This window comes from Uranotaenia lowii, chromosome 1 (assembly GCF_029784155.1).
Source record: "Uranotaenia lowii strain MFRU-FL chromosome 1, ASM2978415v1, whole genome shotgun sequence".
Lineage (NCBI taxonomy): Eukaryota > Metazoa > Arthropoda > Insecta > Diptera > Culicidae > Uranotaenia > Uranotaenia lowii.
The window spans coordinates 107,084,703-107,100,391 of NC_073691.1; the positions used below are offsets into that span (position 1 = coordinate 107,084,703).

At 40.0% G+C, this 15,689-nt stretch overlaps 2 protein-coding genes and 1 long non-coding RNA gene across 3 annotated transcripts; all 3 read right to left on the reverse strand.

Annotated features, from left to right (window-relative positions):
- Window positions 1-523: 523 nt before the first annotated feature.
- LOC129740657 (eukaryotic translation initiation factor 4E-like) lies at window positions 524-1,208 on the reverse strand. Its single transcript, XM_055732403.1, has one exon. The coding sequence runs from the start codon at window positions 1,090-1,092 to the stop codon at window positions 529-531; it is 564 nt and encodes a 187-aa protein (XP_055588378.1). The 5' UTR covers window positions 1,093-1,208; the 3' UTR covers window positions 524-528.
- A 186-nt stretch (window positions 1,209-1,394) lies between these two features.
- Window positions 1,395-3,070, reverse strand: LOC129740094 (eukaryotic translation initiation factor 4E-like). The gene has a single exon (XM_055731699.1). The coding sequence runs from the start codon at window positions 2,970-2,972 to the stop codon at window positions 2,409-2,411; it is 564 nt and encodes a 187-aa protein (XP_055587674.1). The 5' UTR covers window positions 2,973-3,070; the 3' UTR covers window positions 1,395-2,408.
- Window positions 3,071-13,341: 10,271 nt separating this feature from the next.
- LOC129740258 (uncharacterized) lies at window positions 13,342-14,026 on the reverse strand. Its single transcript, XR_008736177.1, has 2 exons — window positions 13,872-14,026; window positions 13,342-13,763 (listed from the first exon to the last, which is right to left on the reverse strand). It is a non-coding gene; the product is annotated as an uncharacterized LOC129740258 (long non-coding RNA).
- Window positions 14,027-15,689: the final 1,663 nt, after the last annotated feature.

Sequence of the window (15,689 nt, forward strand, 5' to 3'; positions counted from 1 at the left end):
TCCGGCAGTTTTTGTAGCAGACGGTATCCAACGTTGTCGTGACCAGTTGAATTACCACCTCGTCGTGTGAGTGCCCAATCTAGTTCAAGCGCTGAGAATTCGGTGTTGTACTTTTCCTGTAGGAACGGTCGATCAATGCTCATGGAAGCCAAACCGATCAAGTTTTGACTTCGTGCTGGGCAGTTAAGTCCCGAAGAGCGTTTCTCGTATTCAGCTGCCAATGCGTCACAGACTGTTGGACCGTCATTAGTGGCTCCAGTTGGCAGGTGAAGGGTAATTTTGTTGGTGTTTCGTTTGCCTTGGAAACGATTTATGTGGTTCCACACTAGTGCAGATGGGCTTTCGGGATTAATCGTGTCAATAAACTCCTCCCACGATTTCTGCTTTGCTTCGGTTATCATTTTCCGGCATATGTGATGGAAAAAAAAACTAGGCTTTCGGTTGCCCATAATAATAAAAAATGTAAGATTTAGTTTATCGTGTTTTTAATTTTCTGGCAACAAATTTACCCAACCTTCCTCTTACAATTTATGGTTCGAATATGGCAAGAAATCGACTTACAGCTTTCTCCGGCATCGGCGCGTCCCGGTTCATGACAGTGGAGGTCCAAATCGCAATTCTATTCATCTTCGGGCGAACATCCACGACGGCACCGCAAATTTCTTCAGGATCATCGAAAACCTCGCCAATTCGACACCATATCGTATCCAGCCAATATTCGTCCAACTCGTGGTGCTGCTGCCGGGGCACGTTGATCACCCACCGGCCGCCGCGGAAATTCTTCTCGTCTTCCCACATGGGGCGGATGCCCTGCTTGAACAGCGAACAATCGCCCCCGGTCTTCAGGTCCGACGGGCTCTTGATGTGGTTGCATAATTTCCAGAAGTCCTCAACGGCACCGACGGTGGCCACCTCCTTCAGGTTGCCTCCCCACGATTTTTCCTTATCCGGTTCCTGATACCAGAGCGTCCAATGGAATTGCAGCGGATGCTTGATGCAGCTTTCCGGATCGACGATGCCGTCCTGGTCGGCATGATTTCGCTCGGTGACCTCCGGTCGTTGCAAAACCTCCTTCTTCGTTTTTCCAGCCATGATCGTAAAAAAAAATCGGCTTAGCTCGAGAATATCTACCCCGACACGTTGATTGAAACCGGGGACCGGGAAATTTTTTCTTCTCCGGAGCTTTTCGCGGGATATCCGCCACACTTGACTGTTTGGCGGAAACTGCCGTGACGTTTTACCGCTCATTTGCACGCTTAACGTCGTTTTTTCCAAAAAGGGTTTTTTTTTTTTACCTTGCACATTTCTTCCTTGATCCTCAGTTTTGGTTAAAAACAATACGCTCGTATTGTTTTATGCAACGGGTGGGTTATTGAATCAAACTTGTTGCCTAAATTGCTCTTTCATATCATTGCTCAAACTAATCAAAATTCAAATGTAACACAACATTGCTGCTTTGGTAGAAATTTTCATGGATTGTGACAGCAATCCATGAAAATTTCATAAGCACGCCACAAGGAGTTCGAAGGAAAAAGAATGATCAACTACATTCCGAGCATACCTCGGAAGCGTAACACCTACTGCAGAGGTGTCTAAAACTTAATACATAAATACATAATACATAAACACATCATAATAAACTCAAAGCCAACGAATCTTGGCAAAAATATCTTCACGCCAACGAATTATGGCAAAGATTAAACTAAAACTAAAGACGAAACTCAACGCCAACATATCTTGGCAAATGATGTCAATCTATACCAGCAGACCCGGTAAAAATTCCTTCGACTCCTGAAACCAAACTATTAAGACTTCCTCCTAAGCAGCAAAACAATCAATTAAAATCTTGTAGTCATTGAAAAAAAATGACTCTGATCTTACAGTGAGGACTAAACACAATTACTGGTTTTTCTAGAAGCAACGGATGTCTTAGGAAAAGAGGGATTTAATCCTCTTAATTGCCAAGGGCCCGGAATAGAGGTTATACCGCGCCTCCAGATCGCGTTCCTTTTGATGTTTCCTTAGCAACCCCCTTGACATCTGTGCCCGAATGTTCATGATCTTGAAACGGATTAAAACCAGCTAAATATGAAATACAGTATTGAACAAACAAAACAATACTGATGATAATACAGCAAAATGATATGATAAACAAGAAGAGCAATAATTAAGTAATCGCAATAATAATCAATTATCTAATACTAATAACAATGATAATTGTAACTAGACGCTAAGTTTCAAAAATTTGTCGAACTAATAATCAAAAGTGGTTCGATTTAGTTGGGCGCCATTTGTGATGAAAAAAAAAACTAGGCTTTCGGTTGCCCATAATAATAAAAAATGTAAGATTTAGTTTATCGTGTTTTTAATTTTCTGGCAACAAATTTACCCAACCTTCCTCTTACAATTTATGGTTCGAATATGGCAAGAAATCGACTTACAGCTTTCTCCGGCATCGGCGCGTCCCGGTTCATGACAGTGGAGGTCCAAATCGCAATTCTATTCATCTTCGGGCGAACATCCACGACGGCACCGCAAATTTCTTCAGGATCATCGAAAACCTCGCCAATTCGACACCATATCGTATCCAGCCAATATTCGTCCAACTCGTGGTGCTGCTGCCGGGGCACGTTGATCACCCACCGGCCGCCGCGGAAATTCTTCTCGTCTTCCCACATGGGGCGGATGCCCTGCTTGAACAGCGAACAATCGCCCCCGGTCTTCAGGTCCGACGGGCTCTTGATGTGGTTGCATAATTTCCAGAAGTCCTCAACGGCACCGACGGTGGCCACCTCCTTCAGGTTGCCTCCCCACGATTTTTCCTTATCCGGTTCCTGATACCAGAGCGTCCAATGGAATTGCAGCGGATGCTTGATGCAGCTTTCCGGATCGACGATGCCGTCCTGGTCGGCATGATTTCGCTCGGTGACCTCCGGTCGTTGCAAAACCTCCTTCTTCGTTTTTCCAGCCATGATCGTAAAAAAAAATCGGCTTAGCTCGAGAATATCTACCCCGACACGTTGATTGAAACCGGGGACCGGGAAATTTTTTCTTCTCCGGAGCTTTTCGCGGGATATCCGCCACACTTGACTGTTTGGCGGAAACTGCCGTGACGTTTTACCGCTCATTTGCACGCTTAACGTCGTTTTTTCCAAAAAGGGTTTTTTTTTTTTTACCTTGCACATTTCTTCCTTGATCCTCAGTTTTGGTTAAAAACAATACGCTCGTATTGTTTTATGCAACGGGTGGGTTATTGAATCAAACTTGTTGCCTAAATTGCTCTTTCATATCATTGCTCAAACTAATCAAAATTCAAATGTAACACATATCGATCTGGATTCATGGAAGAGAGCTAGTGCACCTGATTTTCTTGGGCCGTTGTCGTCAAGCCTTCTAAGTGCTCGAAGCGCTTTCCGCCGCCCTTTAACCGCTGCTTTGATTTCAGGATTCCACCAGGCCACAGCCTTTTTGCCGGGCTTGCCACTTGTTCTCGGGATGGTTTTTTCAGCAGCCTCAATCAGACGTTCGGTGAATTCATCAGCTGTGAGTGATTGTCCAGGGGAGAGCTTTTCGCTAGTGATGTCCGCAAAGGCTTCCCAGTTGGCTTGGTCGTATATCCATTTTCGATGTCGTAGTGGTTCGTCGTTGATACCATGGCTTCGTATTAAAATCGGGAAGTGATCGCTGTCAGAGGTATCCGTTAAGATGCTCCACGTAAATCTTTGTAGCAGAGAAGGTGAACAAATGGACAGATCCATTGCTTGTGTCCTGCCTGTTGCAGAGTCGATTCGCGTATGGGAACCATCGTTCATGATAACTAATTGATTTTCTGTCACAGTCTCAAGCAGATGGTTTCCTCTGATCACTGCAGTTGTAGATGTGCTTGTTATGCGGCTGCCCCATGCTGTATGATGTGCGTTGACATCTCCCAACATCATAAGAGGTTTTGGCAGAGTGACAAGGAGTCTCTCTAGTTTCTCTACAACATCGCTCTCGCTGGGCGGTAGGTAAATGGAAACGAGGGTCAATTCTGCAGGAGAGTAGATACGGATTGCAACAGCCTGTAAGTCCGAATCTATTTGAAGTCTTTGGAAGGGTGTTCCGGATTTGATAGCCAGTGCCACACCTTGTCTACTATGGGTGGAGCATGTTCCCAGGACGAGATGATAGTTGCGGCCGATGAAGTTAGCATTCATATTGTGCGTTCCAGCATTCGTTTCTTGGAGACATATCGCCGTGGGTTGAAATCTTGATATCAGGAGTTGCAATTCGTTGCGATGCGTACGTAGGCCTCGGATATTCCATTGCAGTGCAAAAATAGGGCTCCAGTTCCATCGAATCTATGGAGAGACGGTCGACTGAATTTGACGAATTACTAGAAGATGAGTGTATACTTGCCGGGGAGGGCAGCTCCCCCGTGTCAGCTGTAACCGGGAGTTGTTCAGGTGGCGTTGGTGGTTCGTTGTCGGTCAAGGCTGACACGGGGAGTTGCATGTTTGCTGGATTCCCGCCTGAAGACGATGTGCTGTGGTGATTGCTGTCAAAACGCCTGCGGATGTTGCACCTGGGATGACTTGGATTTGAATCACTCGTAAGTATACGAGTATTTCGGAGGTCTAAATTAGCATGAGGGGTAGCGGTTTCTGTGGGATAAAACTCGGCTGGGTTTGTTGTTTGGGGATTCAATTCAATAATACTTGCCGTGGAAGGCATGGTCCCCGTGTCAGCTGTTGCAGTGGATGATTCGTGATGTGGCAATGCTGCGTTTACTGCTGTGACTGACACGGGGAAATGCCTGTTTGCTGGAATCCGGCTTGAAGGCTGGTGTGCGATTCGGCTTGGGTCTCTTTCGTTTAATGTTCGGGTACAAATTTCGTAGCTGTTTTCGTTGAGGGTCGTGTTTAAGGTGATTGGGTCTGCAGTGAGCGTAGCGTGATCAGTCATCGAAGTCATCATCTGAGGAACGTTCTTCAGAACTCAGCATGGAAACGTCTTCGGTTGGTTGTTCAGTGTGGTGTTTTTTGGAAGATTTATCGTAGTCAGATGAGAGGGGTGTTAGCGAATTCCGTTTTCTACTTATACTGCGGTTAGGTTGCCTTTGAAGATTTAGACTGGTTTGGTTTTCGTACTGTTTGGTGGTGTGTGTGGTTTTTTGGTTGGATGTTGGAGCTTTTATTCCCGAGTCTTTGCGAGACAGACGGATTTTTGAAGTCGTCTCGGCTTTGTCGTTAGTTGTTCTTGAACTACTTTGAGTGCTACACAATGCTTCCTGGTTCGCTTTTAATGCTGCCTGGTGAAGAATTTGTAGAGCTTCAAGCTGAGATTTAAGAAGAGCGAAGTCTTTCAACTGGTCTCGGAGCTTCTCAACTTCTTTGTGGAGCAACTGGATTTCACGATCCTTATCCGAATGTTCATTCAAACGGTTTTGAACTTGGCTTGAATAAGAATTGGGAGTACTATTTTTTTCAACCTCATTTCTGGCTTCGCGATATGTTAAGCCTTTGTCGATTTTGAGTTTGACCACTGCTTCCTCCTTCCGGAAGACCGGACAGACCTTGCTGACCGGTGAGTGGGCTCCTTGGCAGTGGTAACAGTACTCTGGGTTCGGGCAAGACTGGTCCTTATCGAGCTTGTGTTTTTGCGAGCAATTAAAGCACACCGCTTCGCTCGTACAGTGCTTACGGGCGTGGCCGTAGGCAGCACAGCAACGGCACTGTAGTACGGATGGGTAGTACGCTCGAACACTTATACGTAACATTCCGAAGAGAATATGTGTCGGTCTTTTGGTACCCTTGAATGTCAGAATCAGAAGGGGGGTGTTTTTTATCAAACCGGTCTGTTTATCCTTATTTGTGATCCGCCGGACAGCTGTAACGCCTTCTCGACGTAGTTCTTCCAAAAGGTCTTTTTCGTCCCATTCTTTCGTGTCAGGTTCATAGACCACACCTTGAGTAAAACTGAGGGTTGGATGGTCTACCACTTCAACGCAAGTACGCTCATCATCTATAAGGTGGGTCATCTTACATAACTTGGAATAGGCTTCCGGTGATCTTGTTCGTAACACGTATCGACTGCCATTCGCTTCTTTGACAGCTGAGACTAAGTGTCGATTTCCATAGCCGACGATTGATTCGACGGAGCGCGAGATAAGAAACGGATTGAGAGGAAGGGTTGGTGGTTTTGATTGATCATCGCTATTTTCAGATACCGCTCGTAAGAGTAGAACACGGAGGATACCATCGTTGGATCTATCGGCCATCCATGCTGGAATTGATCCCCTATCATCCGGTGGGTCTGGATCCCTACCTGCCATGGCAGCGAGGAGGACTTTCTCTCTCAGTCCCCAGGAGAGACTATTATAGTGTTTCGGTTAAACTTGTTTTCGCTTGTTCTTTTGCTCGGGTTTCCACGATATGTAAACAAACCGAGGTGATTAAAATGTTCAGGCTTTTTTCACAAATATCACTCAAAAATCTGATTTACAGATTATGTAGATTGCTGATATGTGATATCAGCTACAGAATGCTATCCAGAGTAATAATTTTTTAACGTAACTTCCACTAAAACAACCGTTAAGATTATCCGCTTTGACGATCGCGCGTGTACACCAGTGGGTACCCGATCAAAAAGTGAGCGTCCTATAGATATGATAACGAGGTCAAGCGAAGCAAACATCCTGCTAACTGCTAAGAAGTTCTTGCTGCATCCGTCATCGGACCCGATTGCTGGTCGTCTAAGGTGCTTGGCCTTAAGTCAATTGCTGCTGCTGTACGGCATGTTCAACCAGGATGTAGACTTTGACGTCACGTTACGGATAGCAGCTTTTAAGACCAACATTAATCGAAATTTTAGCAAAAAAAAAACTGACGACTCCGAAAATTTACTCGGTCCGTATTAATTTAAGATTAAGATTTTCTTCAAAAGTTTTCCCAGTGCAATGCTGAATTTGAAAATATAATTATGCTACCGCCCGGTGCGCGAAAGAGTGTGTATCCTAAAACCGGTCCGCTGAAATGAGCAAAACCGGGCCGCGTATACTCACTTATTGGTGCGTTTGCTCTAATAAACAGCAAAATAGGGTAAAGTTTCAAAATTTCTAAATAATTAACCACTCCGAAATACTGCGCTAATAAACGATCCTCTTAAACCACGTTCTCCTATAGGTTTCACCAGAGTGCCTCCAGTAGGGTGGGTGCATATTGAGGAAAAGTAGGCAAGGGGTACCAAAAGTTTCTCATTGGTGGGGGGTGGAGACGGTGCGCTTTTTGACAGCGAATTGTTCGCCTACCATGCCTACGATTACGATTGCCTGTCACAAGATGGACGATTCCGTGCATTCCCGCATAAATGAGAATTGTAACCAAACGATTTCTATAAAAGTCAAACGACGATTTGATAAAGCGTAAAAAAACGTTTAGTAAACGATTATTTAAACCGTGAGATTAATTGGCTGAACCGTTAAATCCAAATTCACAGCATTTTTAATATGTCGTTAGGTTATGTAATTGTTAAAAACGGTTAAAACATTTGTATGGGAGAACCGTTCAATAAGCAGTTCGTTTAAGGTTGAAGAACCAATTGTGTAAAACGTATTCAGATTAACGAACTGTAGTAATTATAGTTATTTGAAGAGCTCTCATATCTAAACCTTTACGCAGAAACGTCCAGTAACAATTTTACTTTACGTTTTCCAACTTTATGCTGACTGTTTGAGAAACCATTCGTGAAAAGAGCACGCACACAAACGCAAAATGTTCGTCATGTTTATTGGAAATAATTCGGATAAGAATAAGAAATGCGTTCATTTTCACTATTTTTATTAAATTACTTAATTAATATAACGAATATTACCCTAAATTTTATCCCAATGGGTCATTTTTATTCTGCTTCCTCCTGTCGAACATTTTGATCAGCACGTCCTGTACATGGTTCCGGAGCCAGCACCAACTATGTCCCTGTGTGGTCCGTAAGGATTTTCGTCTGCTTCGACGAATTCGCTATAATGATGGGCCAACTAATTCTACCAAGACCGAAAAGCCGATCATATGTAGCTGAAACGCTTCCATTGTGTGAACCAAAAAGGTTGAGGTCCCGGGTGCACAACCTAAAATATGAGAAACGGGGTCATTAGGTTTGGTTTTTTTTTAAGATTTCTATTTGTACATACCTGTTACTACCGGGTTTATGCATTCTCTAGAATTAGAATGCCCTGGCTTTGCCGGTTGCACCTGCTCCAGCCGAAAATAGAAATAATTTTCGGCTGCAAAAAAAAATCCGTTCGGCGCACCAAAACAAACGAGGACCGTGAGCGTCAGTGGTGCCAGATTCAATGTTTTATCAATATTTGTGAAGATATTGAAATGCAAAAGTTCTTTTTCAATATTTTAGGTGATTATGTTGTTATTTAAAAATATTATTAAAACTTTCATTTGCCATTAATTTAATCTTGCAATTTCGTGCAATAGAAATCAAAGTTATAGCAGCTATATAGAATCGAGAAAAACCTTAAGGGCTCCATACTCCATGCAAACGCTAACACAAATCGATGGTGTTATGCGGTATGCCACCTGTTTGCTCTTTGCTGATTCACACTTTGTATCGATTATCGCAACATCTCTTTAAAAAAAGATTACTGGCGGGAACAGCAACATAAACAACAAAAATCATCAATAATCCGAATTCAACTTCGGATCCAAACCGAATTAAGAATATCTCTTCCAGAAAAAGTAAGCTGTTTGATACAATTCTACTGCTAAAATGTCTAATTTGTGATCGCCCTTTCCGTTTAAACTCTGTATGGTGACTAAAAAGGAAAAAAATCTGTAACACAATAAATATGTCTTAGCAAATTAAACGAAACTTCATGTTTACAATTATACAAATGCTTGAGTTTTCTGCCTGTTCTTATTTCATTCGCCTTTGATTCTTACGTAAATGCTGATTCCTATCCAAATGATTTGTGAAAGCATTATTGTTCACTTCTACAAACTTTAATAAAATATCTGGAATATGAAAAAAAATTGAAAGATGCATGAATATGTACAATTTTAATTTTCGAAATCGTCTGGCATCTCTGATCCACGTTTCGATAATTTTTGACGTGAATTTGACATAAGACATGAACGCTCTGGGTAACGGTTCGAGTTCAATTTTACGATTACAGAAAAATTGATGAAAATCGTTCATACCATTCTATCACCTTTACAGATACCATCACTTTTTCACAGAAAGGTTCATGTTTCATTTTTATCGTTCAAATTTTTCGTCGAAGTAAAGTTTAATAAAACAGCTACGTTTACACTGAAAATCACTTTTTCTGAAGCTGTAGATGAATCGTATAAACTGTTTGAGATATAGTTTTTTAGTATGCGGGTTGGTATCCCGCATAAATGGAGATTATAACCCAACGATTTCTTAAATCATCAAACGACGATTTGATGAAGAGTAGAAAAACGTTTAGCAAACGATCATAGAAATTGTAAAATACATTGCCTGAATCTTGAATTCCGAAATGATTGTATTTTGAATATGTTGTTAGGTTATGTAACTGTTAAAAACTGTTAAAACAGTTGTATGAAAAAACTTTTCTGCAAACGGTATGTTAATGGTTCAGGAAACGCTATTCTTAATAGTATGCAGCATATCAAACTATTATGGTTATTGTTACAATTGGAAGCGATAAAACGGTTCTATAAAACGTGCTTCCGATGATTTGCTCACGATAATCAGAACTGCGTTACGCTTTAAATAAATCGTAAGTTTTTTAAATACTGTTCGTAAGACAGTTGTTGAGAAAACCCCCACTATTAGTAACTGTTCATAGACCTTTATAGAAAAGGTCATCTGAAGGATCCGGATACGCTTGTGGTTAAGGTATTAAAATATCATTAAATTCAGAGATAATTTTTATATATTTTTCACATAATCACAAAAATACAAACATTTTCACAAAAATATTTTTTGGAAACTTAATATCACTTATTTTCACGGAAGCTCAATCACTTTTCATATTCCTCACTTATTTTGACAATCCAAAATCCAGTGCGATAATGCCCAAAAAACGACTGCCCGGACCCGATGAAATGGCATAGATGTTCGACAGCAAGGCAAATGGCCGTCACCGCCCTCAGTGTCAACGCCATGGCCATCCGAAATTTTTGCCAGAAGCAGATTAAATCGTTCCGCACTTTCCACACCCTTCTTTCGGAGATGCGGCAAAGCGAAAAGACCATAACCTGAAAGAAAAAAAATATTTCAATTTTTTTTTTATGGAACAAGTTTTTACAAACAATCCCCCACAGGTTTGTTTACCTCGATTGAAATCTATCCTTGTTTCCATGAATTCGAACGCTGTGTCTGGGAATTCAAGCTGCCGTAGCCGAGAGTCCACACGGATTTTTGTAAAACTTCCGGTGCGCCAGTGTAGACACTTACTGTTAGAACAGAAGGTCCTATTTTTCACGAAAGGTCGGACAGTAATCACCGTCGTTGAAAAACGATGTCCAATTCGATGCTGATTGACCGAGAAAATCCGGAACAATCCCCGAAGCGGTTGCAACAAAAAAAAAAAATTGCAAATTTCGCGGCGGAACGAAAGAAAACAAACTGGTCAGTGGTGCCAGATTGTTTGAACATTCAAGTTTTGATTTTTTTTTGGTTCTAGATCTTTCAAAATCAATTCACAAAAACAATTTTATACAACTGAATCTGCCATTTGTGTTGTTTAGTTGATATGATGAATGCTGATTAGTGCCATTTGTGATAATTACGTGTATAACTGTTATACATGATTTTCAGCGTAGATTTTGAAATACATAAAATCCCAGGGTGGAAAACAGAAGAAAAAAGCGCTAAAATGTCAAATTGATTTGATTACATCACCGACCAGTGAGCAGGCAACAAATTTTGTTTCCTGAGAATGACCATTCTAAAAACTTTTTTGTCGTTGTGAGAGTTTTGCATTGGATAAGTATTCAAGTTTCACCAAACTGAACATGCCTCTTCCATGAAACAACAGCTTTGTTGATTTTGTTTGGTTCCGGCACGAATTATCATCATAAACGATAACAAATCTTTTCAAAAAGTGCTCATTTTTATGTCGAAAAGTAATAAATGCTGCAGCAAAATTTCTATTTGCCTGACCTAGATAAAATCAAATAGAAGTTTTAATAACATAATCGTTGAATTCATAGTTTATTTCAAACTCACTTCTCAATGAATAATTAAGTTACAATGGTTACAATACACATCATGGTATCCATCTGAAAATGAAATTTTATCATTAAAATCTTTAGAAGTACTGACATTTTATTTAATAAGCTATACCTGGCATCCTTGCTCAGCGTTTTGATCATCAGGTGTCAACATGCATGAACGCTTTTGGTAACGGTTCGAGATCAATTTTACGCTTAAAAAAATGAAAACGAATCGTCCATATCCATTATTCACGTTATCTTATAACGTAATTTTTAACATGAACGTGAGAGTATAGTTTCAATCGTTTTCGAGCCAAAGTAAGATGAAATAGTAACGTTTACAGAAAACTTCACGTTTTCAACAACCGTTGATGTATCGTGATGACTTTTTGAGATATGGTTTTTTCGTATGCGGGATAAGAACACACCTAAGCTTTACACGCCTTGGGTTTCACGACTATCTTTTCCTGTCATCAAGCGCGTTCAACAGCCAATTGAAATCGGTTTCAATCGATTTCGATTGGTTAATTGTTGTTCACTCAGCCAATGTTGTGATCGAAACTAATCCAATTGACGTTCAATGAAGCCAATCGAAGTCGATCGAAACCAATCGAAATCGATCAAGCTCGAGAGCAGGATTCGTTTCTATCGGTTTCAATTACACTTACACACATGCAGTTGACAACTGTCAAAAACAGCTGACTGGGTTTGTTTTTGACCTGCAGTGCAAATGAAAGTGTAGTCAATCGGTGGAGCGTCGTGGTGCTGTGCCGGTGGAGCTGTGCCGGTGGTGCTGAGTTATAGTGGTGTGACGGGTGTCAGTCGGATCAGTTGCTGCAGCTGCTCACAACAAGCTCAAATGTATTTTCACAACATCAAGTGGTGTCAGGAGAGTTCGTGTTGTTTCGGTGGTGCGGTGCTGGTGGTATAGGTCGATGCTGTTTTGGTGTTGCTGCGTTGGTGTCGGTGTCAGTCGGCTACAGTTGCACAAGAATTGTGATGCAAATGTAAATTAGCACTCACAATACATCTGTCAGTCAGTTTCGGATTATTATAATAATTATAATAATTATAATAATTAGTGACCATCAAGACCCACCGAAGGAAATAGAAAAATTTGATCTATCTTGTGAAACGCGAATTTTTTTTTTAATAAAATATAAAATTTATCCACTGTATTTTATTTTCATAATCGCATGTTTTAAAAATAATAATTATTTTCCTAGAGCAACAATTTTTCGCTTTTGTGCCTTCCTTGTCTCTAAAAATTGCTCATTATTCTAAACACAATTCCTTTTTAGTATTCAAATTTAGTTCGAGTCGAACAACAACTTCCTAATCTAAAATTTTTCAGACAGCTTTAGTACGGGAAAGAATTGCCATTGAGATGGCCAAAATGTTGGATTCATTCCAATTTGCCTTGAGTAAACCGCCTTTTCGAATTCTGAACGAAGCTGACAAACAATCTGAAAACACTGCGCCTGTACGTTAGTATTAGTGTCTGACTGTTCATTCAGCAGCCTGATAGAAATCGATCGAAGTCAATTGGAAAAACAGCTGATCAGCTGTCAATCCATTTCAATTGATTTCGATTGAGTTTTGTTGAACACACCTATCATTGACATCGCTTGACGTTTATCTAACCGAGGGAATAGACGGTACTCTCACTATTTTGCCCAGGGGTTTCCGTAACAATGATATCAACAGCATTCTGTTATACCTGACCGTATTCATTAAAAACTGCTCCGGGAAAAATGAGACTCGGGTTTCTATTTAAATTGCATTTTTCGAAAACTTGTCGAACACGCAGAAAAATTTATTTTAGAAACAATAAGATTTCGACCGAAAATAATAAAAATTTTGGTTGGGAAAAAGCACAAATATATTTTTGGTAGCACTGACAAGAAATATCGATTTTCTTTAAATTTATCGTTTCATTGAAAATAAAATACACCCTTTTTTAAAAGTGATCCATAATTGATTTCAAAATAATAAAAATTATGCGTGAAGATTATAACAAACATTTGGTTAAAAAATAAAGAAATATTGATATTTGAAATCAATTTATTTTTTCAATTTAAAATGAAACAAAGGTATGTCTGTTAATACGGTACTTGCATTTCGGATTATGAGAATTTTAAAAAGATTTATCGCATCCTAAAAGGATTTTTATTGAAATTTTTTACAATTATACAAAGTCACTAAATTTCACTCAATGTAGATTCAGGGGCGGCATGGATCTGAATCGGCACCCGTTCGAAGGCAGCTGCGTCCTAATTATGTACCTCAACACCGAGGACTGAACCGCGAGCATCCTAGCGGCTGTCATCGGGAAGCCGTGGTCGGTCTATTCTCCGTTTTACTGGTGGTGATGTTCACCGTGTACCAAATGCGCAGAGGACGAAGATAGCTATATCCTGAACAAGCCGAAGTGTTCCCCGACGGCCAACACCTACGCACAAGAAGGCCAACAGGAAGCCAATTGCTCGACCGACTCCAGCGGCTCGATTACATCCAGTTGAGCAGCAGTAGCTGAAAGGGCAGCCGGCACGCTTTGGGTCGAAGCAACTGGAAAAGAAATAAAAAGTTGACGTTAAAAAATGGTCTAAGAAATGATGTTCTCTCTACCGGTTTTGAGCATTTTTGGGGCTTTTGTTTAGAAACTTTTGAACCTACCTTTAATACTGCTTTCCATATTTTTTTTTTCGTGTCCTTGCCGGGCCTTTTCGACAGGTTTTCCCGCTGCAGCTGTTGAGTTTCTGATGCTGAAAACTTTTCATCTGGAAAAACATTCTTCCCGCCCGGGCAATTCTCGTGTTTTTTTCTTTTTTTCAACTTATCGTTTTTCAAATACACGATTATTATTATCAACACTTTTTCGCTTAAGAATAACCCAAATTTCAATTCAAGGTGATAAAAAATGTGAGTGTGCAAATAACTATTTTTAGTGATTATTTTTATTCTTGTTTTTTGTGATAGCTATAAAGAAATCTGCATGGGAAATATAAAATAAAATAACAAAACCGTTTTATTGTAACGACTCCCCGTTCTTTTTCTGCGTGAAGTCAGGCAATTGTGATAAAAAATTTTGGAAAATAAAATATATTTAGAAAATATAAACAAAAACTTAGTCTTCATCAAATTTTTATAATCCCTTTTGATAATTGGTTCATCAAATGAAAAAATCCCAAAAAAAAACCCTGCCGCATGACATGCCCCAAAATTAAGTTTCGAAAATGACGTTTGTTCTCAAGTTTGCATGGGAAAACCCCCTCAAACTCATTTTCGTCGGGAGCCAGTTTCATCGGATTTTGCGGCATTTCAACTTGGTTTTGGGTTAGACCGGCCTAGAGTGTATCAGTTCGCCATACACGGTAACCAAAGTTACTCTATTCTGTATAAAATTTCATACAGTTTCGGGAAAAGTGTCTCCACTTAGTTTTATGTTAGGGTGCTTTACGCAAGCGTGAGCAAAGAGCTTTTATAAATACATTTGAAAGCTTTCGGCGAGTTGCTCAATTCTGTATATTTTGACATGGGGATGCCCATGCATTTTCTAAATTTTTCTGCAAAAGTAAAGTAAAGAAATTTCTTCAAGAAAAAAAAAACCTTTTCAACATTAAATTCTTTATTTATAATCGTTAATAATTGAAACGATGTAATCGCGTCTATAGCTTTCGTGTCTGCCAGCGACGGGCGATACTAAAAGTCTTCCTTCTTTTTGGTCCTTTGTGGTTCCTTGGTTGCCGAAGATCTTCATCCTTCAGGGCTTTTTTCTGAGCCGGTTCGGTTCCGTTTTGAAGCTCATCAGTATCCGGCATCCGGTACGGATTTGCATCCGTACGATCCAGCCACAGTATGTAGTAAACCTGGAAAAATAGATTGAATTCATAACAAAATAATCAGTTCTGTAATATGTAAACTCGTAATGTGATAATCAAATCAGATTGAAAAAGTAGAATTCAAGTAAAAAATATGAAATTACTATTCGACACTACATAACAAAATGAAATTCCAATTTTCTATCTTAAATTATAACTAAAAGTCAAATCTATAGGGAGACCTTTGTGTAACTAAACCTAAACTCTGCGGATTTAAAGAGGTTTGGAATTAAGAGTTTAACAATTATTTACTATGCTTAAACATGTATTTAAGCAAAGTGCATCAACCTGTTGATGGAATGAAAACATTACTATACATGAGTTAGCGATATAATCCATGACGTGAAGTAATGAAGCCGATTAGATACTAATCAAAAACAATTTCTGATGGTTTCACTAATTGGGACCAAAATGCGGGGTCAAATATTGAGATAAAATTAAAATTTCAGCTTTCAATGGTTAACCATTCAGCAGAAGAGCACAAATACTGATGAATAATAATAATTCATATGTAAAAACACATAAAATAAAACAAACCTGCTCATTATGTTGGTGAATCAATCCATCTTTGAGTTTTTACTTCTGCATCTAACTGCCTTCCGAGTAGTGGGGA